This window comes from Mesoplodon mirus (assembly GCF_964341445.2).
Source record: "Mesoplodon mirus genome assembly, chromosome: 12".
In the NCBI taxonomy this organism is placed as follows: Eukaryota; Metazoa; Chordata; class Mammalia; order Artiodactyla; family Ziphiidae; genus Mesoplodon; species Mesoplodon mirus.
Window position 1 is genome coordinate 45,201,981 of NC_138988.1, and position 26,400 is coordinate 45,228,380.

General features: G+C 40.0%; 1 protein-coding gene across 5 annotated transcripts in view; it reads right to left on the reverse strand.

Annotated features, from left to right (window-relative positions):
* The window catches only part of ULK4 (unc-51 like kinase 4), a 549,109-nt gene that overhangs the window by 369,593 nt on the left and 153,116 nt on the right, over positions 1–26,400 (reverse strand). For all 5 annotated transcript variants that reach the window (XM_082638146.1, XM_082638145.1, XM_082638142.1 and 2 more), the window contains 3 exons: positions 2,147–2,280; positions 629–750; positions 423–479 (listed from right to left, as the gene is read on the reverse strand). In XM_082638146.1, the coding sequence (XP_082494272.1) occupies positions 423–479; positions 629–750; positions 2,147–2,280 (313 nt within the window). The remainder of the gene's footprint in view (positions 1–422; positions 480–628; positions 751–2,146; positions 2,281–26,400) is intronic.

Consider the following 26,400-nt stretch of genomic DNA (forward strand, 5'->3'; position numbering starts at 1 on the left):
ATTTAGGTTGTTTCTATGTCCTGGTTGTTTTATAAACAGTGGTGCTATAAATGTAGCGGTGCATATATCAAAGTGTATCAAAGTGCACACTTTAAATATAAATATATAAAATTTTTTTAATTTATTATTTAAAAATTTTTCATGATGTTTAATATCAAAACCTATGAAAATGTTTTCTATGGACTTATTTACACTACTTGGGTCTGTCTCTGAACAAAGTGCATTATCAGGAGAGAATGTATTTTTCCTCCAAATGTCAAATTTTCTTACAGTCAACAGATAAAAATATAAAAAGGTCACTTCCCTAGAGACAAATAAATACCACTAAGACTTTAAAATTACCTCATTCTGACACCAAATCCCACAAACAGTAGAGACAGCCACATTTTTATTAGGAACATGAAGAGTTCAGCATTACTCACAAGAATAGTTCCGTAACTGAAAAGGAACTCTTCTGTTACAACTTGAGGTCGAAATACCTGTGTGATGAAAGTTTCCACAGATTAAATCCCGAAAGCCATGTACAAAAGAAAAATTAAAATGTTTTGTCTGAGTTGATGTTTCTCAGCTCCAGTTTACAAAGAAGGGAGTCACATTTATATACATTTTTTTCCAAACAGGATGATACCTGAGACATCACAAGGTGAAGCACTATAGGCATGAGGGGGAGACACATCTTCAGCTGCTTCGCTTGAACTGTGGATGGGTGTTTACGACCAGAAACGTTAGCCAAGGCGTTCAGAATGTCACCTGTGAAGCACACCCCAGAGCACACGTGAGGTTAGAGACCACAGATACGTAGGGACCACTGGCTGTGGGTTGAACACTAATGGGATTGCTGAGTGGGGCAATTAATCTCCAAATAAAAGAAGTGGGTAGAAGCTGCATTGTTTTATTCACAACTCTTGACATTACAACAGAAAGTTGCGGCCTCTGGGATCAGGATGGATATAAAATTGATCTCTCCCCTAGAAATTTAAAATAGAAATGATTTTTTTCTTTTTTTTTTTTTTGCACTTTCCGAACTTCAACCATGAGCACGCATTACTTTTGTAAACAGAAAAAAGTTATTAAAAAATTACAAGTGAACAGATTATAGATCAGAATTTTTTAATAATAGAACAGGATGGTAGTAATAAGATATCAATTCCTAATACTTCTCATTGGATGGCAAGTCCAATAATAAATAAAACTTGCTTGTTAGATACCTAAATCCCTCATCTCCTAAGATAGCACGAGTCAGGTAATAAGAAACTCAACTATCAATTGACCAGCTCATGGCCTTTGGTTTGCAGATTTTAAAAAGGTTACAATCCAAATAAATTTTGAAATGCTCTATTTTCAGTCATTAACAGGCAAAAATCTCCCACAGTATTAGTAAGGAGCAAAAAGTTACTGTCAAATCAGCCATGAAGATACTCTCATTACTTTGATTTAATTTTCTGAATTTCTGCATCTAAATATCTTTTACCATAATGGGTTAGGTCAAATTTAACATTTTAAACATTTCTGGTTTATAGCTACATCTGCTGGAAAAGCATGGAATGAGATTTAAACTAAACGTACACATTCCTTAGATTATTTTCATGTCTGTAAATAACAGTGGAATAACCAATTTTGTTAGCTGTAATAAACATTCTTTGCAAATCATTATTGCTTTCATCTTTTATTCAGACCAAAGAAATTTTCAAACTTTGAACTTTAATATCAAAATTCTTTAATATTAAATGTTAATACCTATGCATTTTAAATTTTTTTAATAAAAAATAAATTTGTGGCTATAACCTGAAGGAAAAAGCTTTTCTTCAGAATTATGCAGAGAGAAATCTTGAGAAAAGTTACCTAAAATGATAGCCTAAGTCCAATTTTAACCAATTAAAATGCTTTCCTTCTATTTTCCAAAACTGCTAGATGACAGTCAATGTAACCGTTAGCCTGCTCATTGCCTCATTCATGTCACTGATACAAAATAATTATGAAAACAGATAAGGCACATTCAAATTTTGAAACTACACATTCAAGAAAAAGTGTCATTGCACTCGCCTGAAAAAAACAGACCGGCAAGAACAAAAAAAGAAGGGCTGCCTAAATGCCAAGTCGCAGAAAGGTAAGCAGCAAGGGGCCTGAGGATGAGACTCCAATTTACCCAGGATTCGTGGCAGTTCCTGCACGATGTGACAGATGAGCAGGTCCAGGCATTTGGACAGGTACTCATTGCCGCTTTGCTGTTCCTTGCCTGGAGTGGTCTTTCTGCTGTCTCTCTCGATGTACATCACCAGTCTACACACAGGGAAATGCAAAAGATTACCTCTCGTGATAAAACAGTTGACAGCACCTGCCCGAACATGCCACCAAGGCAAGTGTTTCCAGGTGGCACAGTCCCCATCTTGTTGACATTTAGATTTGGAGCAACTTGTCAAGCACAGTCTATCTTTGCCTTAGAAAAATCGAAACATTTATGCAGAGAGAAAATAAGGCAACTTTGTTTTTATTTTTATTTTTTTATTTTTTTCTTTTTGCGGTAGGCGGGCCTCTCACTGTTGTGGCCTCTCCCGTTGCGGAGCACAGGCTCCGGATGCGCAGGCCCAGCGGCCATGGCTCACGGGCCCAGCCGCTCCGCGGCATATGGGATCCTCCCAGACCGGGGCACGAACCCGTATCCCCTGCATCGGCAGGCGGACTCTCAACCACTGCGCCACCAGGGAGGCCCAGCAACTTTGAATCTCTCTGCCAATGTATTACAAAACAATGCCCTGACTTCATTTGCCTCTGGCCCATGAAAGGAAATCACATTCTTCAGATGACAGATGAAAGACAAACAAAAGCGTCTGGAGAGAAGAGGGCTTTGGTGTTTTGAAGATTCAAAGTAGAAGCACAAGTTGTCTGCACTTGTGCTGGTCATCAGTCTTAAACTTGCTCTGAACCCCAGGCAAGTCACATAAATTCCAGTTCTTTCATTAAATTGTGTACATAAATCCAAAGAAAAAGTTTCATTTCAGCACTGGGTGATATAGATAGCAGACACTATCTGAACATCTGGATTTCACATGCCCTTTTGTCCACTGGTTTTATGAAATCTGTCTCAATAAACTTATTTCTTCTTCAAACAATTGGCATTTATTAAATATCAATCTCTGAACCAACTGCCTTCAATCCAGAACTAGGGGACATACTGAACCATCAGTCTGGTTACTTAGGGCATTGTTGAAAAGTTTTAGGCCCACGTTTCCTTCCCTTTGCTGGACCCACTCCCCAAGTTCCTAGTCCCCGAAACTCTCTAAAAGGCAATGAGTCCCCTGACTCCAAAGGCCCCTTTACAGCAATCTCCCTTGCTGGACTCCCTTGCCATTATCCATCTCTCCAGCTCTGTTGCAATCACTCATCCCACCCAACTTCTACTTCTCAGAACTTCCAAAAACTCCCACTATAAACCGGAAAGGGGTGGTTCTGGACACAATACACATATGTAATGTACACTGAAATCTTAACACTTAGCATTTACGTGGTTCTCTTAGTAGATTTATGCATCCTTTTGCCTTCCTGCTTATTATTATTTGGAGCCCTATTAGTAAACACCTGGGAATGAAACCAAATCAGAAGTTTGGTTAGTTGACACCTGTTCCATCAGCCCAGCTAAGGAGCGGGACCAGAAAATACCATCTTCCTTTTCGGTTCCCCAAGATGGGTCGCAATATCTCCCTGCCCAGTCTCGCCATCTGCTGAACAGCTTTTCCAACATTAAAGATTCCGGCATTTAACTGCATCCCCTCCAAGCTAAGTATTACAAACATGCCCTCTGACCATAATCTGATCTTATTCCTACTTGCACGATCTTCCACTGTGACAGTTCTTCAGCCTGCTGGGAACTTCCACTAATTGAATCCATGACATCTTCTCCCAATCCATCAGCACTTCTTCACTTACACTCTTGCCCTCTTTCTTTTCTTTGCATCCATGTAGCCAAATGATTTGGATGAATCCAATGATCTATATACTTTCTGTACATCTGCAGAGAGGCTGCTCAAGTTAAATATGGGGCACATTCACTCCACTGTAAATGCATGTCACCAATACTCAGTGGCACTGGACAGTACCAGCGACCCAACTACATTTCATTGGTCGACTTATTCCCAGTCTATCTTCAAATTTTTCTTCTCTTTATACCCTGAAATTTCCATCCTCTCATGAGACTCTCAGTGAGTGCTTTTGCCTCCTATTGTACAGAGAAAATAGAGAGCATCAAGAAAAAAACTCTTCTTCCTAATTCTCAGTTTACTGTGCATCCTATCCTAGGCTCCTTTCCTCCCATCACAACTGCAGACCTCTCTCTCCTTCCAGCTGTGCTTTGGATCACATTCCCTTCCACTTTTTCAGAACCTTAAAACTGCCAATTACTTGTTTTCTGCTTTTACATATTCACTCTCTCCCATTTAACAAAACGCTTTTCACATCCTTCTACCAACTGACCCATTGCCTCTCTCCTCCCTTTCTCGGTAAAACCTCTTAAAAGAGAAATCTACACCTTGTATCTCCATTCGTCCTCCTAACTTCCTCAAGCCACCACAATCTGCTCTCACTTCCATCACTTGCTCTGAGGTCACCAACAACCTCCATGACATCAAAGCCAATGGACACCTGTCTGCCTTCACCTGCCTGAACAATTCAGCAGGGTTCAATACAGCTGCCACTCCTGCTCCTCTATATATCATGACAGCATACAGTTCTAGTTTCCTTCTCTGGTTTCTTCAGTTGTTCCTTCTCTGTGTCTTTTGTTGGTTCATGCTCCTAAATGCTCAAATCTATCAAAACTCAGTTCTGGGTCCACTACTCTTTTCTTTCTACCCATCTCACGCAGGTCATCTCATCCCCACCCATGATTTAATTTACCACCTATCTACACAGACATTTTCCAATCACTTATGTACAGCCCAAACCTGGTGTCTCAAGCTACAGACCTGTATATTCAACTGCTGACTTGAATTGACATCTGCTTCTGCTTGTCTCAAAGGCATTCCTAACTCTACAGATCCCCAAAAAACACCATTATCATCCCAACAAAACTGGTTGTCTTTCAGAATATAATATTCCACCATACAGCATCACTCTCTACCAGCCAGACACCCAGGAGTCATCCATCTCACCTCCCTTTCTCTCACTTCCCACACCAAGTCAATCATTAAATACTCCTTAAACCATTACACTTTTCCACTCCTCACCAAATGCAAGCTTCCAAACTCCCTTCTCCTTCTTCTACGACCAGAGCCTCCTAGCTGGCCTACCTGCTTCTACTCTGTCTAACCCTTACACACCTTACATCTAAACTGATCTTGCCCACCACCTTGCTCCCGTGTTTAAAACCCTTCAGTGGAACCCCACTCTTCTTAACATGGGAGTTCTTAACACTCCTTATCATAACTTACAACGCCCTCAACTATCTCTCCAGCTTCCACTTGCTTTCTCTCCCCTGCAGTTATACTGTTCTTCTTACAGTCCCTCAAACTCAATACCTCCCCCAGCAACAAGGTACTGCCTCTCTGCCTGCATGGCTTTTCTCTCCACTCCTTGTCAGTGAACTCCTATACATATTTCATAATTCACTGCAGTTTTCACTGACTTCTTAAATTAAATCTATGACATTGTCTCATAACATTAAGGCCCTTACCCAACTGCAATTTCTTAATATATTTTTTATTATCTGATAATGTTTGTCATTACAGTAAATTTAAAAATAGCCAAGGCGGGCTTCCCTGGTGGCGCAGTGGTTGAGAGTCCGCCTGCCGATGCAGGGGACGCGGGTTCGTGCCCCGATCCCGGAAGATCCCACATGCCGCGGAGCGGCTGGGCCCGCGAGCCATGGCCGCGGAGCCTGTGTGTCCGGAGCCTGTGCTCCGCGACGGGAGAGGCCACAGCAGTGAGAGGCCCGCGTACAGCAAAAAAAAAAAAAAAAAAAAATAGCCAAGGCAAGGACTGTATCTGATTTTTCTCACCACAACATCACTGCACTTATGGGCATAGCTCCTGACACAAAATAAGGGCTCAATAAACATCAGCTGAATAGATACATATGGCTGTTGAGATTGCTGTAAGACTTTACCAAGTTCTCTACATCAATTCCTTGGTCCTTATGTCCCCCAAGGCCTTTTTCTTAATTCTACTGTTTGATTATACTGCTGGATCACATAAGAAGCAAAAAAATCTTCTGCTTAGGAAAAGATACCATGAGCAAAACCAAGAGATAAATAAATTGGGGAAAAATACTTCCCCCATTTGGTCATCAATAGATAAATGGATAAAAAAGATGTGGTGTATACACGCAATGGAATTATCATGCTCTGCAACACAAGGATGGAACTTCAGGACACTATGCTAAGTTAAAATAAGCCAGACAGAGAAAGATAAACACTGCATGGTATTACTTATATGTGGAATCTAAAAAAAAAAAAAAAAGTCAAACTCATAGAAAACTAAGAATAGAAAAGTGGTTGCCAGGGTTGGGGTAAATAGTGAGAAACTGGTATAAGGGTACAAAACTTTAAGCTACAAGATGAATAAGGTCTGAGGGTCTAACATAAAACCTGGTGACTATAATTGAGAACACTGTATTATACGGTTCAAATTTGCTAAGAGTAAAACTTAAATGTTCTCACCAAACACAAAAACAGAAAATATGTGAAGTGACGGATGTGTTACCTAGATGGGAGGATCCTTTCACAATGTATGTATATATCAAAGCACCACGATGTACACTTTAAATATCTTATAATTCTATATGTCAATTATATCTCAATAAAGCTAAAAAATTTTTAAGACAAATTGGGAAAAAACATTTCCAATTCCTATTAAAATACTTGTATACATATGACACACAGAAAGAATTTGAGGTGGAAACTGTCCAGCAAAAGGGGACTGGTTAAATAAAATACAGTCCACCATTACAATGTAGCTACCAAAAAAAATGAGCAAGCTCTACATATATTTTGGAAAAAACGCAAGATATGTTAAGTAAAACAAGCAAAGTTCAAAATAGTATGCTTTTGCGTAACAAGAAAGGAATATAATCTATATTCACTTTTGCTTGGATTTAAAAAAAAATTCTGGAAGGATGAATAAGCAAGTAATAATAATGTTTTATTTTGTATGATGGTGATCTGGGGCTGTGGAGCATGAGGTATAATTTCTTACTTTTTGAATTTTTCTGGATTATGAACCATGAGTTGGAGTTATCCATTCAAAACTTAAGTTAAAATGTTTTGAAAACATGAAGTAGTATCGTTGTTCTACACAGCCAGTTTTTTAAAAGAAATTTTTAGGTGATGTAATGCTCAATTACACAGGATACGCTACCAGATGATAAATGCTGAGCGCCCTGCAAAAAGACTACCACTTTCTGTAAGAGCTATAGACCTCCATCTTCTCACTGTGCCAAGAGTCAGGCTGACTTTAAAAAAGAGGTAAATCAACAGCAATACCACACCAGTACCCCAAAACTTTATTATGGCCTGTGCCCCATTATGATTTCTAGATTATTTTTCTCCTTTCCTTCAGTAGGGTCATTCTTTTAACTTGATAATATTGACAGAGATTTCAACAAATCTGGCTATAATTCCCAGCCCTAGCACTTTCTAACAGCGTGATCTTGAACAAATTTCTTAAGCTATTTAAACCTTCAGTTTTCTCATTATAAATGGTATGAACTTATTTACAAAACAGAAACAGACTCGCAGACATAGAAAACAAACTTACGGCTACCAAAGGGGGAAGGAGAGAGAGGGATAAATTGAGAGTATGGGATTAACAGATACACACTACTATGTATAAAACAGATAAACAACAAGGACTCACTGTGTAGCAGAGGGAACTATATTCAGTATCTTATAATAAACTACAGCGGAAAGAATTGAAAAAATATAGATATATATATATATATAACTCACTTTGCTGTACACCTGAAACTAACACAATACTGTAAATCAACTACACTTCAATTTAAAAAAAAGAAATGGAACCTCAAATATCCCACTTCACAACACTGCCAAACGGTTTCCCAAAATGGTTCTCCCAGTTACTCCCACCAGCAGTGTACAAGTCCCCCTGAGCAACTACCTCACCAATATCTAGTAGTATCCAATTTTTACTCATTTATATCTTGTGGTGTTAATGTGAACTTTAGTAATTATTAAGATGGTAAGCATATTCTGATATTTCTTTGTTGTTCATATTTTCTCTTTTGTGCAATACCTGTTCCGGTCTTTTGTGCATCTCCCATGGGTTATTGATCTGTTGTTATTGACTTGGAGGCATTATTTATATGATCCAGAACTGTCCCTCTTCCCTTTCCTTTTTTTTTTTCCTTCTTTCTCTTTCTTCTCCTTTGAGTGTCTTTCACACGGAAGTCTTCAATCCACTGGAAACTGATTTATCATATGAATATCGGAAGAAATCTAATTCCATTGTTTTTCCAAGTAGATAACCACTTGCCCTGGTACCATGCATTGAAAAGATACTTCTAAAAACTAAGGGTGAAGGAAAAGGAGCAAAAGTACAAATATTTGGCAAAATCTGATTAAAAAGTGTTTGATTGGGCTTCCCTGGTGGCGCAGTGGTTGGGAGTCCGCCTGCTGATGCAGGGGACACGGGTTCGTGTCCCTGTCCGGGAAGATCCCACATGCCGCGGAGCGGCTGGGCCCGTGAGCCATGGCTGCTGAGCCTGCGCATCCGGAGCCTGTGCTCCGCAACGGGAGAGGCCACAACAGTGAGAGGCTCACGTACCGCAAAAAAAAAAAAAGTGTTTGATTTGTAGATTACCTCCTCTACCCAATGAATCTAGGTGACTACTGCCAGACTTGCACACAGGTGGAAGTGTGGAGATTTATTCTCTAAAGAAAGTCAAACAGAAAGTTTCTAGACTAGGAGAAAGCAAATCAAGTCAAAGAGGGAGCCACCAGGGGAATTCCCCGGAGGTCCAGTGGTTAAAACTCTGCGTTTTCATTGCCGAGGGCACGGGTTCAATCCCTGGTAGAGGAACTAAGATTCCACAAGCCACATGGCATAGCCAAAAAAAAAAAAAAAAAAAAAGGAGGGGGCCACCAAACAAAACCAGGGGACTAGGTGAATTTCTGCACAATGAATACTAGAACTTCCAGCCGCCTTCCCCAGGGTGGCTCCCCAGACCCAGGCAGCCAGGTCCCTGCCCTCCAGGCTGACACCTGGAATGCACTTCGGCGAAACTAACTGGCCCAAGAGAAACACCCTAGAGATATTGATGCTAAAGTTCATGTCAAAATGCCCATAGAGATGATCTTGGTGTGAAGCTCAAAGTCAACAAAATCTGCCCATGCGCTGAGAACTTCTAGAACAGGTTGGCATTCCCTCAACTCTTCAACCACCAGACTAAATATTACCAGTTACCTGAGAGCATGCCTTCTTTGTTTGACATTATATTTGCAGATCTTCATCTACATTCTTTTCCATTGCTGTGTGGTATTCCAGTGTGTGAATATACCACAATTTATTCATTTTACTGTTGATGGACATTGGGGCTCTTTCAATTAATGAATACGGCCAAGCACATCTTATGCTGAATGCATGGAAACATTTCTGTTGGATGTATATTTGGAAGTGAAATTGCTGGATCATAAGGTATGCCTAGCTTCAGATTAATAGGCATTGCTGATGATCAGTTTACCAAAGTGATTAAGTCAATTTACACTGCAACAGGCAGGTATAAGAATTTCAGTTGCTCTACATCCTTGCCACAATTCTGCATTATCAGGCTTTTAAATTATAGCCATGCTGCGGGACATCCATTGGTATTTCATTGTGACCAAAGTGCATTTTCCTGATGATTATTAATATATCTTTTCAGGTGTTAATTGGCCAAAGAAAACCAATTCTGTAAAGTTCCTGTTCAAGTCTGTGCTCATTTTTCTATTCAGTTATTTGCCCTTCAGTTGTTTATATATTTTAGTTAAGAGCCCATGTCGATTATGTGTATAGCAGATGCTTTTCCCTACTCTATGGCTTGTCTTGTTACTTTCTTAGTGATGCATTCTGATGAACAGAAGCTCTTAATTTTAAGGTAATCCAATTTATCAGTACTTTCCTTTATGACAGTGCTCTTGTGTCCTGCTAAAAACTCTTGGTCTACTCCAAGGTAATGAAGAAATTTTCATGTGTCTTTTCTACTGGAAATTTTATTGTTTCATCTTTTTACATTTCAATGTGCAATCTACATGAATTAACTCCTTTGTACAGTGTAATTTAGAGATAAAGGGTTTTTTTATATTGATGCCAAAATGATCCAGCACCATTTATTGTTAAAAAACCATCATTTCCCCACTGTTTTCTTCTATGTCGCTTCTGCTCTTCTCCATATTTTCCATCCTTTTGTCGTTCTCCATTGATCCCAGATGATTTGAGTACAGTATATTAATTCTCTATTCAGCTGTGTCTAATCTGCAGTTAACCCAATCCACTGAGTTCTCCCTTTCAGTTACTGAACATCCACTTTGTTTTTATAGTTCTAATTCTCTACTGAAATTCTCCATCTTCCAAATTCTTTGAATATACTGATCATAGTTATTTTAAGGTCTATATCTGATTAACTCCATTGTAACCCCTGGGGATACTGTAATTTATCTCATTTGTTTTTTGTATCATATCGTCTTATCTTCTCATACACTTGATTACTTTCTAATGAGTGTTAGACTCTATCCACACAGTCTGTGAACAGTGGAAGGATATTTTGAGGCCTAGGGTTAGACTTCCCGAGACAGGATTTACATATAATCCTGGATCACCTTAACCCAATCAGAGATTGAGGTGATTCAAAAGTGGTTCTTTCCCTATGCCTGGAAATCCTCCATATAAATAAAAGGGTTGCCAGAAACAGAGGGCAGGGAAAATGGAAATGTTTATCTTTTGGAAATCAGAGAATACAAAAGAAATCCCATCAAAATTTACAGAGTATAAAAAGTAAATTCACACTTGTCTCTAAGGAATCAATTTTTTCTAAAATCTGTATTATCTATTACAAAATTTAATAATGTGCTACTTAATTATGATAGTATGAAATACCTTTTCTTTAAGGCAAAAACTTCTCACTTTTCAACCACTAGCACAGACTGTTAACACATAAGAAAATATCTATTACCTCTGCTGGGAGAAATAAAAGACTGAAGGGATCCATAATAATATAAACTCACTCCGGAATGATGCTTCATTTCTTCATGCCCTCCCTGACGCCTTCACATTACAGGATGTATTTACACAGGCTATAGTAGAATAAACTGACTTTACTTACAGCAAAACATTAGTTAGTAAAAGAATTCACATTCTATGAAGGAAATAAAACGTGGAAACATTTGAGGGTAGTGTCCATAAACACTTCAAAATTGTTCTACAACGGAACTGCAAATATTATTTCTTAGTGGTCTACAAGGGTATCAAGTTAAAAAGATAAACAATCTGAACAGTAATCCAAGTATTATTGAGATGGGGGGAGTCTGGCAGTGGAGGTGGACTTCGGGAACAGATTTGGTTCGTTTATGGCAACTTGAAGATTCCTCTTGGGCATGCCATTGAATATGTTAAGATAATATAAGGCTGGAGTGTAGAGAGGTCATACAGGTGCATATCAATAAATAGATGGTATTTGAAGACTCTGGATTAGGTGAAATCATGTTAGGATAGCAATGTAAGAGAAACAGAGGGCCCAGGAAGATGCAGAAGAGGGAGAACCAGCAAAGAAGAGACTGAGATGGGAAAAAAGCAAAGAATGTATGCTAACTTCCTACCATGAGCCCTGTAACTACAGAGGTAAATTCTGGTTCAAGTTGGCCAGCTGAACCCAAATATTATACTTCCCTTTTTTTTTTCTTCACATTCCCACAGGAGATACACGTTATCCCAAAAAAACAGGAAATTGCACCATTCACAGCCAGAACCTTCAAAGAATTTCCTAAGGATGATGGTGCAGATATAAGTGGATTAAGGGAAGGCCCAAGCTCACGTGAAGGAAAAACGTGCCTGGGAAGCAAGGAGAACCCCAGCAGAACCCTAAGCTCTGAATGGCAGGGGAACAAGTTTACACTTCAAAGCTGATATGAAGGGAACAAGTTTACACTTCAAAGCTGATACGAAGGGGTGAGCTTCTCAATGCTATGAACCATTTTTAAAGGAACTAATATCAGCAAACGTGGAACAAAGGCCATGGTAACTAAGAGGAGAGGGATCACAGGGAGACTGAAGGAAAAAGCAAAGGAATGACTTCATGAAAGTGGCATTTGAGGAATATGAATCTGGTAATGGCACAGATAAATGATGAGAGAGGAAGTCAGCCAGGCAGGCAATTTGGAATTACGAGTATGCAGGTGAAGAGGAGAAACAGAAAGGAGCTCAAGAGCAGAGAAGAGCAGGCTGCCTGGAAATGGTGTGAACCGCAGACAAGATTCCACTAGTCTCTTATTGAGAGAATGGCACATTCACATAGTGAGAAATCAATTACACGGGGTTTAAAAATGAAGAAGCCACACCCCCTGCTTTAGCTTAATCCAGGTTCCTCCAGGACGCCCTCACCCCTGCCCCACCCCCATTCCTACCCCCCTGAGACATCCTCCCTCCCCTTCTGGTCCTACTGGGCTCAGTGCCCATCAATGGACTACTCCACTGTCTATTTCTACTGCATATCTTCCCATGTTCAGTATGATGCTGACATAAGATGCAAACTGTGGCTAATCTATCCCATTTGGATTCACCCTGGACCACCTCACAAACAGTTCCTTGTTGAGACCATATACTATTCCAGAAAATCAAGACACTATGCTTTTCTTTGCTTCACTTCAATCTAAACCCATTTTTATCTATCTACGGCACATCCTTTAACTTATAAGTGTATTTTCCCCCTTAAGGAAAAATTTGTAGTTTAAATATGGGATCTTGGGAGGGAGGGATAAATTTGGAATTAACAGATACAGACTAGTATGTATAAAATAGATAAACAACAAGGACCTAATGCATAGTACAGGGAACTATATTCAATATCTTGTAATAACCTGTAATGAAAAAGAATCTGAAAAAATATATATACGTATATATAAATGAATTACTTTGCTGTATACCTGAAACTCTGTAACAATCAGCTATACCTCAATAAATAAATAAAATATTAATAAAAAAATAAATATGGGATCTTCAGCAAGCTCATCATCCAATACTCCTGTTTGTAATGAAAGCTACTGTCTCTTGGGTTATGATGGTCAGGTTATAGTCAGTTTTGGCCCAAATTCAAATTGCACTGACACACCACATGTATGGACCTACTCCATGCTTATTTCTTCAGTTCCTAAATTTATAACTGGAATAGCCATACTTGGCAACTAGCAGTATCCACACATTGGCCATCTGATCTGTGCAATGAGGGCTATTATGGTAAAAAGAGACAAATAGAAGCCCCTGGCATGTCCCCTCTCTAAAAAAGATAGTAACCCATATCCATAGAAAACCAAATCATAGGAATTGATATCAACATCAAAAAAATTGAGGGCTTCCCTGGTGGCGCAGTGGTTGAGAGTCCGCCTGCCGATGCAGGGGACACGGGTTTGTGCCCGGGTCCGGGAGGATCCCACATGCCGCAGAGCGGCTGGGCCCGTGAGCCATGGCCGCTGAGCCTGCACATCCGGAGCCTGTGCTCTGCAACGGGAGAGGCCACAACAGTGAGAGGCCCGCATACCGCAAAAAAAAAAAAAAAAAAAAAAAAAAATTGAAAGGTACGGGGATGATAAAATCTATCATATCCCCATTTGCCTGTCTGGTCTGTGAAGAATCTTAGAAAATGACTGTGTGGATTATCCAAAATATAAACAGGTTGTGACTCCAACTGCAGCTGCAGTTTCAGGTTTGGTACCTCTACTGGAGCAAATCAACATCGCCCTGACGTGGTACTTGCTACTGACCTGGCAAAGGCTTTGTTCTATGTATGAATCTGGAAGAACCGCCAACACGTGTTTGTTTCTTACCCGGGGCAGACAGTAAAGTTCACTGCCTTGCCTTTGAGCTATGCTAACGATCCTGCTCTTGGCCATCAAAACAGTCCGCAAAAATCTACATCATCTAGATGTCCCACCAACATCACACCTGTACTTGCACACTAGCACTTTGATGACATGAGGCTGACTGGATCTGAGACACAGGTAGCAGCAAGCACTTTAGCTGGCTTAGTAAAACATGTGAGAGACAGATAAACCCCATAAAAATCCATGGTCTACTAGTCCTCAATGAAGTTCCTAGGGCTCAATGGTCTACAGCGTGTTGGGCTATCCCTCCAGGTCAAAGACAAGTTATTGCATCTTCTACTGATTATGACCCAAAAAGTGGGCTCTGTGAACTTAGGAGGCAATACATACATACCACCTTTGAATGTGTCCCTCTGACTCATTATCTGAGAGACTCATAAATTTAATAGTTTTTACTGGAATTGGAGTGAATAAAGGCTCTGCTGCAATTCCAACTTGCAGTGTAAGCTGCTCTGCCATATGCTGGGCCTTATGACCTAGCATGTCTAGTGATATTCTCGGTGCCTGGAAAACAGGGGTGATGCATGGAGCCCCAGGGAAGCATCAATAAGTGAATCACAACCCTGATCTTTGGGTCACTATTTTCTGAAGATTTGTGTCCTCCCCAAAATTTACATTAGAATCCTAACACCCAATGTAAGGAATGCTCCTCATCAAAGATGGCCTAGATACTGCCACTCCAGCCAACACGAGAAACCAGTGCTGAGCCCTCAGCCTGGCCCCATATTCTGGGGGGACCAACCAGTAATCTAGCAACAGGTTGGTGTACAAAAGGGGCAGTAAACTCTCCTCGCTGGAATAGTTATACCCTGAATATGGACTTGCTGTCCCTGCCACAAGCTTCTGCCAGTGCCACTAAGTATAGACTTAAGAAATACCTTATTTATCATCATGATAATCAATGTCACACTATATCTGATCAAGGAACTTATTAATAGCAAAAGAAGTGTGGTAATATGTTCAAGCCCACTAAATCTGCTCATCAGCAAGTACGCCATCACCCAGAGGCACCTGGCTTGACTGAAAGGAGGAATGGCCGACTGCAAACTCAGTCGTGCTGCCAGCTGGGAAACAACACAACGAAAAACTGGGTCCTATCTTACAACAACAAAGTGTATGCTTTGAATCAGTAAACAAAATATATGCTTTTGCCTTCCCCACAGTCAAAACACACAGGTCTGGTAATCAAGGGGTAGAAGTGGGAGTGACTGCCTCTCAGTATTATACCTGATAGCCCACTCACAAGATTTTTACTTCCAGTCTCCATGACCCTGAGCTCTGCTGGAATGGGTCCAAGGAAGAAAGGTTTCCACCAGAGGACATAGCAAAAATTCCATTTTGGGGGATGAAGAGGATTACTCTACTGATTAAGAGTGACTGATTCATGATCACCAAGGGAATATTACGTTGCTGTCAAACAGTGCAGACTGGGGCTACTAGAACCCAGGAGATTCTCTGAAGAGCCTCACGGTACTTCCACATCTAAAAGCTAAAGTTAACAAAAATCTAAGCAACCAAGAAAAGTCTGGTTCAGATCCTTCAGGTACTTGACATCCCCAGAAAATTATGAATCTGTGATTCAAGTTTATTTATAACAGTGGAACTTCTGAATCATAAGGATTCATGATACACATTTTTAAATACCCTCAAAAAGGTAACCTCACCTACTGGTTAAAAGTTACCCATGTAACTGTACTTTGGATATAAGATAGTACTTTGGGTATAAGATAGTGCAAGGTTTTTTCCCTTAATTTGATATTATGATGGATAGAAACAGTATTTGGTTATCATTTTAATTTGCATTTCTCTGATTAGACTTGAAGCTGAATATCTTTATGAATCTTTTTTACAGTATACAGATTAACTCTGTGTTATATACGATGCAATAATTTACAGATTTTCTTAGCATGAAATTTTATTTATGATTTGCAGGGGATATTAAACGTTTCTAAACTATATATAGCTAAACTATCACTATCTGCTTTCATGGTTTCTTTCATTCCTTTTCTTCTCAGAAAAGCTCTCTTTGCCCATATTTAAACATATTTTCTTCCAGCTGTTTACAGCTTCTTTCTCATATATAATTCTTTAATACATCTGGAATTGACTTTTGTATGGTATAAGCTGAGAAAATATTTTCCCACACAGTTAACCAATTATACAAAGTAAATGTTTCCTTTTTTAAAAAAAAATCTTTCTTTTAAGATCAAAGTAGATTTTTTCCCCACTGATTACCATATTAACAGCAATGCTATGGGGAAACAAACAAACAAAAAACCTCTAGGAAAACCTGATCCATCACGAGGCACTGACATCGCAGGCTCACAGCAAACCTACACAATGAACTTACAAGACCATTCATCCCTCAAAGGGTTATCATTTCTAGAGACACACAAGACCCTATTTTATCTCCTGTCATTTTCAATATTAGTATGAAATCATTTGGAGAAATAGGTGAACACTTGGGGGCTATCATATCTTTTTTTATCTAATCCTGACAGCTCAATTTCACTGCCTGTTGTACTAGATAGATTTGAGAGCTGACATCATAGAAACCGTGCTGAAATTTAATCCATAAAAGGCTGATGGTGATGATGATAAGCAGGAAAAAATATCTACATAATGTAGCAAAGGTTATCGTGGGCTCTTGATATGAGGTTTCAGTTCTCCGGCAGACAGGCAGCATCACGGTTAGCTCCGAAATACAGCTGCTAGGGCCTCCCTGGTGGCGCAGTGGTTGAGAGTCCGCCTGCCGATGCAGGGGATACGGGTTCGTGCCCCGGTCTGGGAGGATCCCATATGCCGCGGAGCGGCTGGGCCCGTGAGCCATGGCCGCTGGGCCTGCGCGTCCGGAGCCTGTGCTCCGCAGCGGGGGAGGCCACGGCAGTGAGAGGCCCGCATACCGCAAAAAGAAAAAAAAAAAAAAAAAAAAAAGAAATACAGCTGCTAGAGGAGTTTCAAGGCACAGGTGTGGAAGGGAGAAGAGTTTTCTATACAAACTCATCACAGAGAATTTTAACATCTCGCTAACCTGAAGTCTGCCTCCCCTTCACATACCTTTATATGCAACATTGCATTTTATATGCACACTAGTGTAATACCTGGGCTGCAAAGCAAAAAGGAACAAATACCAACCATTCTTCCATAGTCTGGACTGACTGCCTATGTGATTTTGAAAGTAATTTATATTATTAATTTTAATCTACAAAGCCTAAACAAATCTGAGTTTTGACTACCTTAAAGATTCCCTTAATCCTTCAAAATCAGCTGGTGCCTACTGCTAACATTTATTTTAATTAGTTTTTTCCTTTGGCTTCATTGTATTTTTTTCTTAATTACAGATGAAATGTAATTATAATAAGTGAAACATGATTATTATATAATAAGGCTAAAAATAAGAATGAATAAAGATAACAAATAATCTCCTACTTCCACCTTCCTCAGATAACAAATTTGGTATCATCCTTCCATACATGTTTTTCTTTTTAATAAATTTTGATACAAACAGATACAAACAGGTGAGTTTTGCCATTTTTACATGCTGTTTTATAGAAATAACTTCATAGTTAATATATACTTCTGCCCTTTCATTTTTCACTTATCTATATATAATGAACATACTTCCAAGTTAATGAAATGACTCATTTTATATATATTATATTATATATATATATATATATATATATATATATATATTATAGCTATACCATCATTTATTGAAGCATTTCAATACCAATAGATACTAACTCTACTTCTAGGTACTGACCACTAGAAACAATGCTACAATGGACACACTCATGCATATATTATAAATAATTCATATTTCTATTTCTTTGTTGTTGTTCATGAGTTTTTTCTTTTTAATTTTTTTTAACATCTTTATTGGAGTATAATTGCTTTACAATGGTGTTTTAGTTTCTGCCGTATAACAAAGTGAATCAGCTATACGTATACATATATCCCCGAATCCCCTCCCTCTTGAGCCTCCCTCCCACCCTCCCTATCCCACCCCTCTAGGTGGTCACAAAGCACCGAGTTGATCTCCCTGTGCCATGTGGCTGCTTCCCACTAGCTATCTATTTTACATTTGGTAGTGTATATATGTCCATGCCACTCTCTCACTTCCCCTTCCCCCTCCCTGTGTCCTCAAGTCCATTCTCTACGTCTGCGTCTTTATTCCGGTCCTGCCCCCATATTTCTATTTCTAACAGCTAAATGCCACATGCAGGTTTGTTAGAACCAAAGTTGTATTATTAATAATCATAGATGTTGCTAAATTACTCTCCAAAAAATTACAACAATTTCTATTTCCACAAGCAATGTTTAAAAGTGACTTTGGATTTCCAGTTATGCCAAGATGGAGCAGCTCCATTCCTCACAGGTCCTCCCTCTTATAACCAGAAGTCCCTGGATATAACATAAAAACAAGCACAGGAAGACTTGGAAAGGTGGAAAGAGAAGATGGACTGCCTAGAAAATGGAGGACTTGGGGAACAACGTGACAGTGCATCTCCTCAGTTTCCTTACTGCCTCTCATCTATTTGGGAAAGGATGTTACAGAAGCCTCTAACCCAGAACTGACCCCCAAAGGAAAAAGCCTGTTTCTTCCTAGCTAAAGAATCAGTAAAACGTTGGCCTAACTGAAAACTTTTCTGAAAATACCTGCCCTAAGCTGGCAAAACACGGATGGAACACTGCATACACCCCCTCCCTCCTCTGTAGTTTCAGCAGAGCCAATCAGGGAGTAGATCTTCCACCTCAATCCCCACCCCAGGCAGATAGCCTACTCCAAAATTCCCCACCTGGGAGGTGTGGGCAAGGCCAAACAGGGAGCTAATCTTCCGTCCTCCACCTGGTGGAAGCAGGCAACAGACACTTGATTCCCCTGTAAGTGTAGTATCTTTAAGACTGAGCAGGCAGCTGATCCTCCATTCCCTGCCCAGCCAAGCAAGACACTCTCCAGTTTCCCTGCAGGGATAGCAACGGTGTGTCTGAGCGGGAAGGTGATCTTCCATTCTCCAACCAGGAGAAGCAAACAGCAATATGATTCCCCCACCAGGTTAATTATCAGTGGGGTCCAGTGATGAGCTGGACCTCCACATCTTGCCTAGCAACAGCAAGACTTAACGACAATGAGTGAGAGGAAGACACGGTCTAAGATAATAGGCAAAACGTCCAGGATATAATTTTAAAAATCATGAATCATAGCAAGAACCAGGAAAATCACAACATTAATCAAAAAAGACAATCAACAGACGCTATCACCAATATGAAGCAGATGCTAGAAGGATCTAATAAGAATTTTTAAGCAGCCATCATAAAAATGTTTCAGGGGGCTTCCCTGGTGGTGCAGTGGTTGAGAGTCCCCTCGGCAGGGGACATGGGTTCGTGCCCCAGTCCGGGAAGACCCCACATGCTGCGGAGCAGCTGGGCCCGTGAGCCATGGCCGCTGAGCCTGAGCGTCCGGAGCCTGTGCTCCGCAACGGGAGAGGCCACAACAGTGAGAGGCCCGCATACCGCAAAAAAAAAAAAAAAAAAAATGTTTCAGGGACTTCCCTGGCAGTCCAGTGGTTAAGATGTCACGCTTCCACTGCAGGGGGCACAGGCTCGATCCCTGGCCAGGGAACTGAGATCCCACATGCCATGGGGCATGGCCAAAAAAAAAAAAAAAAAAAAGTTTCTAATTGTCTGAAAACCAATGAAAGAGCTGAAAATTTCAGGTGAAAAAAGTTTTTAAAATAACCAATGTAAACTATAGAAGTTTGAAAATACAATAACCAAAATTAAAAAGGCAATGGGGACTTCCCTGGTGGTCCAGCAGCCAAGGCTCCACACACCCAATGCAGGGGGCTCGGGTTTGATCCCTGGTCAGGGAACCAGATCCCACATGCCGCAACTAAAGATCCCGCATGCCGCAACTAAAGACCCTGCATGCTGCAACTAAAAACCGCACATGCCGCAACAAAGATCCCACATGCTGCAACTAAGATCCAGTACAGCCAAATAAATAAATAATTTTTTAAGGCAATGGATGGGCTCAGTAACATAGTGCAGGTGACAGAAAACATGATCAGTGAACTTAAGGACAGATTAACTGAATTTACAATATCTGAAAAGCAGGTAAACATAGGCTATAAAAAGGAAGAGTCTCAGGGACCTATCAGACAATAACAAAATGCAGTGTATTTGTATCATCAGGATCCCAAGAAGGGGAGGAGAGAAAGAATGGGACTGAAAAAGTATTTGAAGAAATAATGCCTGAAAAAATACCTAAATTTAGCAGAAGACTGAAATCTACAAATTCAAGGAGCTGAACAAACTCAAGATAGGAGAAACCCAAAGAAATCCACAACAAAGATATATCACAATTAAACTTCTAAATCCTAAAGACAAAGAAAATATCTTTTAAGACAGCCGGAGAGAAATGACCCACCACTAACAAAGGAACACTAATTGAAATAAAAGATGTCTCATATGAAACTATAGGGGCCAGAAGAAAGTAGAATATTTTTTCAGGGCTAAAAAAACAAAAACAAACAACAACAACAAAAACTTTCAACCACAAGTTGTAAATTAACTGCAGTGAATGAACTTCAGGAATGAAGGGAAAATAAAGATTTCTCATGAAAAGGAAAAGTAACAATTCCTTTACAGGAAACCCATCCTTAAAGAACAGCAAATGAAAGTTTTCTAAACATAAAGAAAATGTTAACGTAAATCTAAGAATATCAAAAAAGTATGGGTAAAATTAGGGGAATATGTAATACTCTAACATATTTTCATGAGTTTTTCAAATTATATTCGATACTTGAAGCAAAAATTATAACCCATCTGATAAAGTGCTCAATATATGTAGGGAACATTCGTAAAACAAGTATTTTTTAAGTGAGGGAATAAATGGAAATAAGGTCTTTATCTTCACTCAAAGCAGTAAAGCACAGAAACCAATAAACTATTATAAGTCACATATGTATGTTTCAATAATAAAAGCAACCATCAAGGAGATTATGCAAAGTGACATACTCAAAAGTACTATAAATAAATCAAAGAATCCTACATGTGTTCAAATAACCCACAAGAAAGTAAGATAAGAAAAGCAGAGAAAACAAACAAAAAATGTCAGATTTAAGCCCTAACATATCAATAATCACCTTAAATGTAAATGGTCCAAATACACCAATTAAATCAGATTGGGAGAGTAGATACAAAGTTATGATTCAGCTATATGCTATCTATAAATAAACTTACTTCATATGTATGCAATGACACAGGTAGGTTTAAAGTGAAAGGATGGAAACAAGTATAAAATACAAAAATTAATTTAAAATAAAGGCAGAGGGCCTCCCTGGTGGCGCAGTGGTTGAGAGTCCGCCTGCCGATGCAGGGGATACAGGTTCGTGCCCCGGTCTGGGAGGATCCCATATGCCGCGGAGCGGCTGGGCCCGTGAGCCATGGCCGCTGAGCCTGTGCGTCCGGAGCCTGTGCTCCGCAACGGGAGAGGCCACAACAGTGAGAGGCCCGCGTACAGCAAAAAAAAAAATAAATAAATAAAATAAAATAAAATAAAGGCAGAGTGGCTATATCAACACTAGATGAAGGAGACTTCAGAGGAAAGAAAATTATTAGAAACAGACAGGAACTTACATAATGACAAAAGCATCTATCCACCAGGAAGGACACGATAACCCTAAATAAGTACGCACCAAATAATGGAGCTTCCAAAGACATTAAATAAAAACTGTTATAGCTGAAAAGAAAAACAGACAAATCCACAATGATAAATGCAGACTTCAATATCTTACTTTCAGCAACTGATAGAAATATTAGAAATAAAAACTGGTAAGAACAGAGAATATCAAAACAACACAATGAAACAAGAGGATCTAATTGACTTACGTAAAGAACACTTCACCCAACACGTAGCCGAATCCTTTTCAAGTACCCATAGAACATTCACCAAGATAAACCATATACTAAACCATAAAACCAACCTCAACAAATTTTTTTTTTTTTTTTTTTTTTTTTTTTTTTTTTTTGCGGTACGCGGGCCTCTCACTGTTGTGGCCTCCCCCGTTGCGGAGCACAGGCTCCGGATGCACAGGCCCAGCGGCCATGGCTCATGGGCCCAGCCGCTCCGCGGCATATGGGATCCTCCCAGACCGGGGCACGAACCCGTATCCCCTGCATCGGCAGGCGGACTCTCAACCACTGCACCACCAGGGAGGCCCTCAACAAATTTTTAAAAACTGGACTCATATGGGCTTCCCTGGTGGCGCAGTGGTTGAGAGTCTGACTGCCGATGCAGGGGACGCGGGTTCGTGCCCCAGTCCGGGAAGATCCCACATGCCACGGAGCGGCTGGGCCCGTGGGCCATGGCCGCTGGGCCTGCGCATCCGGAGCCTGTGCTCCGCGACGGGAGAGGCCGCGGCAGTGAGAGGCCCGTGTACCGCAAAAAAAAAAAAAAAAAACTGGACTCATACAGAGTATGTTTTCTGACCATAATAAAATCAAACCAGAAAAAATACAGTGACAATAGACGATCTCTAAACATCTGAAAATTAAACAACACATTTCTAAATAATCGATGAATCAACAACAAAGTTTCAAAGGAAATTTTAAAAGATAAATAGAACTAAATTTAAAAGGTTTAACCATGTAACAAAATATGTACAAAAGTAGCAAAAGTGTTGCTGCAAAGGAGACTTATAACACTAAATCTACATGAGACCTTTTATTAAGAGAAAAAATTTCAAATCAATACTCTCAGTTTCTACTTGAGAATCTAAAAACAAAAGAAAGAAAGAAGGAAGAAGAGCAAAACAAGCCTAAAGCAAGGAGAAGGAAAAAAGTGGTAAAAATTAGAGAAGAAATTAAAGATACTGAAAACAGAAAAACAGTAAAGAAAATTAATGAAACAAAAAGATGGTTACTTTTTTAAAAGAACATTGATAATAAAACTCTATAAGACTCAAAAAAAAAAATAGAGAGGAGGCACAAATCACCAATATAGGAATGAAAAGGAATATCACTACAGATCCTTCAGCACTTAAAAAATAAGAGAAGACTAGAAAAACTATTCTCATAAACTCAACAACATAGAAGAAATGGACAAATTCCTCAAAACCCATGAACTACCAAAACTCAACCAGGAAGAAATTAATCATCTGAATGGCCCTGTAATCACTAAAGAAATTGGGTTTGTAGTTAAAAATCCTGCCCCACAAAACATCTCCAGGCCCAGACGAATTCACTGAAGCAATCTACCAAACATTTAAAGAAAAACAAACACCAATTTTACACAATCTCTCCCACAAAATAGAAGAGAAAGGTACACATCCAAACTCATTTTCTGAGGCTAGTGTTATACTTAAAGCAGAGAAAGAGGAAGGAAAGAAGGAAGTGAATAAAGGAGGCAGGGAGAGGAAGGGAAGGAGGGAAGGAGGGAAGGAAGGAAGGAAGGAAGGAAGGAAGATGGAAAGGAAGAAAGAGAAAGGAGGAGGGAGGGAAAGAGCAAAGTATGGACCAATATCTCTTAAGAACTTATATGCAAAACTTTTCGACAAAATATTAGCAAATCAAATCCAGCCGTGCATGAAAGAATTATACACGATGGCCAAGTGGGATTTATTCTAGGTGCTCAAGGCTCGTTTAGCATTTGAAAACCAATTAATGTAAGGGACCATACCAACAGGCTACAAAAGAAAAAATAATTTTGTCATATTAATAGGTGCAGAAAACGCATTTGACAAAATCCAACACCCATCTATGATTAAGGGGAAAAAAAGCTCTCAGCAAACTGTGAACAGAGGATGGTAATAATGGGGACTCTTCTCCAAATGATAAAGAGCATCTACAAAACATCTAGAGTTAACATGATACTTAAACAGGAGAAGACGAATGCTTTCCTGTGACATCAGAAACAAAGTGAGGACAACTGCTCTCATCACTCATAGTGCAGCAATGGAAGTTCTAGCCACTTCAATAAGCCAAAAATAAAAAAGAAATAAAGGGCACACAGATTGGAAGGGAAATAGTCCATATTTACAGATGACATAATTGTTGATATAGAAAATCTCCCCAAATCTACAAAAACAAAACAAAAAAACACCTAGAACAGTTAAGTGAATTCAGCAAGGTTGTAGGATTCAAAATTCACACACACACACACACACACACACTTTATATGCAAATTAACTCAAAATGAATGACAAACTTAAATATAAAGTGGATAAACAAAAATTTTACAAAAAACATTAGAGAAAATCTTTGGGATCTACAAAGAGTTCTTAGACTTGAAATTGAAAGAATGAAAGAAAAAAACTAATAAAATGGACCTCAACAAAAATAAAATCCTTCACTCTGAGAAAAACTATTAAGAGGAATAAAAGCCAAGCTACACACTGGGAGAAAATATTTGTAAATCATATATCTGATGGTGGACACACGTCTCAAAAATATAAAGAATGCTCAAAAACTCAAGAGCAGAAACAATCTATTTGAAAACAAGCAAAAGACATAAACAGACACTTAACTGAATATGATATATAGTAAGAAAATAAGCACATAAAAATGTTCAATATCATTAGCAGTTAGGAAAATGCAAACTAAAACCACACTGTGATATCACTAAACACCTATCAGAATGCCTAAATAAAAAACAGTAACAACATGAAACATTGGCAAGAATGTAGAGAAACTGGATCACTCATACACTGCTGGTGGGGATGTAAAACGGTTCAGCTGACTCTGGTAAACTGTTCACCAGTTTCTTAAAACAGTAAGCCAAGGGCTTCCCTGGTAGCACAGTGGTTAAGAATCCACCTGCCAATGCAGGGGACACGGGGTCGAGCCCTGGTCCAGGAAAATCCCACATGCCGTGGAGCAACTAAGCCCATGCACCACAACTATTGAGCTCACGTGCCACAACTACTGAAGCCCGCGCGCCTAGAGCCCGTGCTCTGCAACAACAGAAGCCACCACAACGAGAAGCCCATGCACCACAACGAAGAGTAGCCGCAGCTCGCCGCAACTAAAGAAAGCAATGAAGACCCAATGCAGCCAAAAATAAATAAAATAAAATTTAAAACAAACAAACAAAACAAACAGTAAGCCAGGAGTTTCCATATCAATAGTGTTCGAAGAAAATTCTCCATGGGTCTCCTGCACTTCTGCATGTCTTGTGAAGAGACATTGACAGCTTTTGCTCCCATCTATCTTTTTGTCGATGTTTATATAGCAAACAGCTTTGGAAAATAAAATGTCTCCCTCCAGGGATAGGGCAGACTTATTTCCCAACAAGGATACTAAAGATAATGTCTCCTTCTGGGAGTAAAGGTTGGGCAGGTTTGCCAGCACCCTTGTAAAAATAGGGGCTCCCTCATGATGGGGCTCCTCAGCAGTGACACAAACTGCATCACTGTGTGCACAGCATCCACCTGGGCCTGCATCCAGCCTGCTCCCTCCACCACCACAGGACTTGGGAGTCAAGGGGAACCAACTCAAACATGACCCTCGTGCTGTCTGCTGTGGGTAAAAAAGTCCATTGTCTCTGATCCAGTATCTCATGTCTTCCATCTGCATCTATGAAACCAGCAGATTCACTTATTACCTTACAAGTAAGATGAAAGCTTTCAGTTTTTAAAAAATATTTACCGCTAAGTAGTCACTGCTAATTAAGTATTCCCTTCCATAAATACGCCACAATTTGTTTGTCCATTTACATTTGGACATTTCTGCTCTTAAGAACAAACAGACAGAAGCATGGAGTGACACTCTGTCTTCAGGAACAGGTGTTGTTTGTTTGTTTTTGGGGGGAGTGGCTTGCTGCATCTTAGTTCCCCGACTAGGAATCGAAGCTGCACCCTCAGCAGTGAAAGCTCAGAGTCCTAACCACTGGACCGCCAGGGAATTCGCAGGAACAGAGCCGTGTAGCTGACAGGGTCTTGGTGCTCTGGCCTGGTGTCAGGTCGATGCCTCTGAGGTGGGAGAGCCAAGTTCAGGACATTGGTCCACCAGAGACGTCCCGGCTCCACGTGATATGAAACGGCAAAAGCTCTCCCAGAGATCTCCATCTCAACACTAAGACCCAGCTCCACTCAATGACCAGCAAGCTACAGTGATGGACACCCTATGCCAAACAACTAGCAAGACAGGAACACAACCCCACCCACTAGCAGAGAGGCTGCCTAAAATCATAATAAGGTCCAAACACCCCAAAACACACCACCGGATACAGTCCTGCCCACCAGAAAGACAAGATCCAGCCTCATCCACCAGAACACAAGCACTAGTCCCCTCCACCAGGAAGCCTACACAACCCGCTGAACCA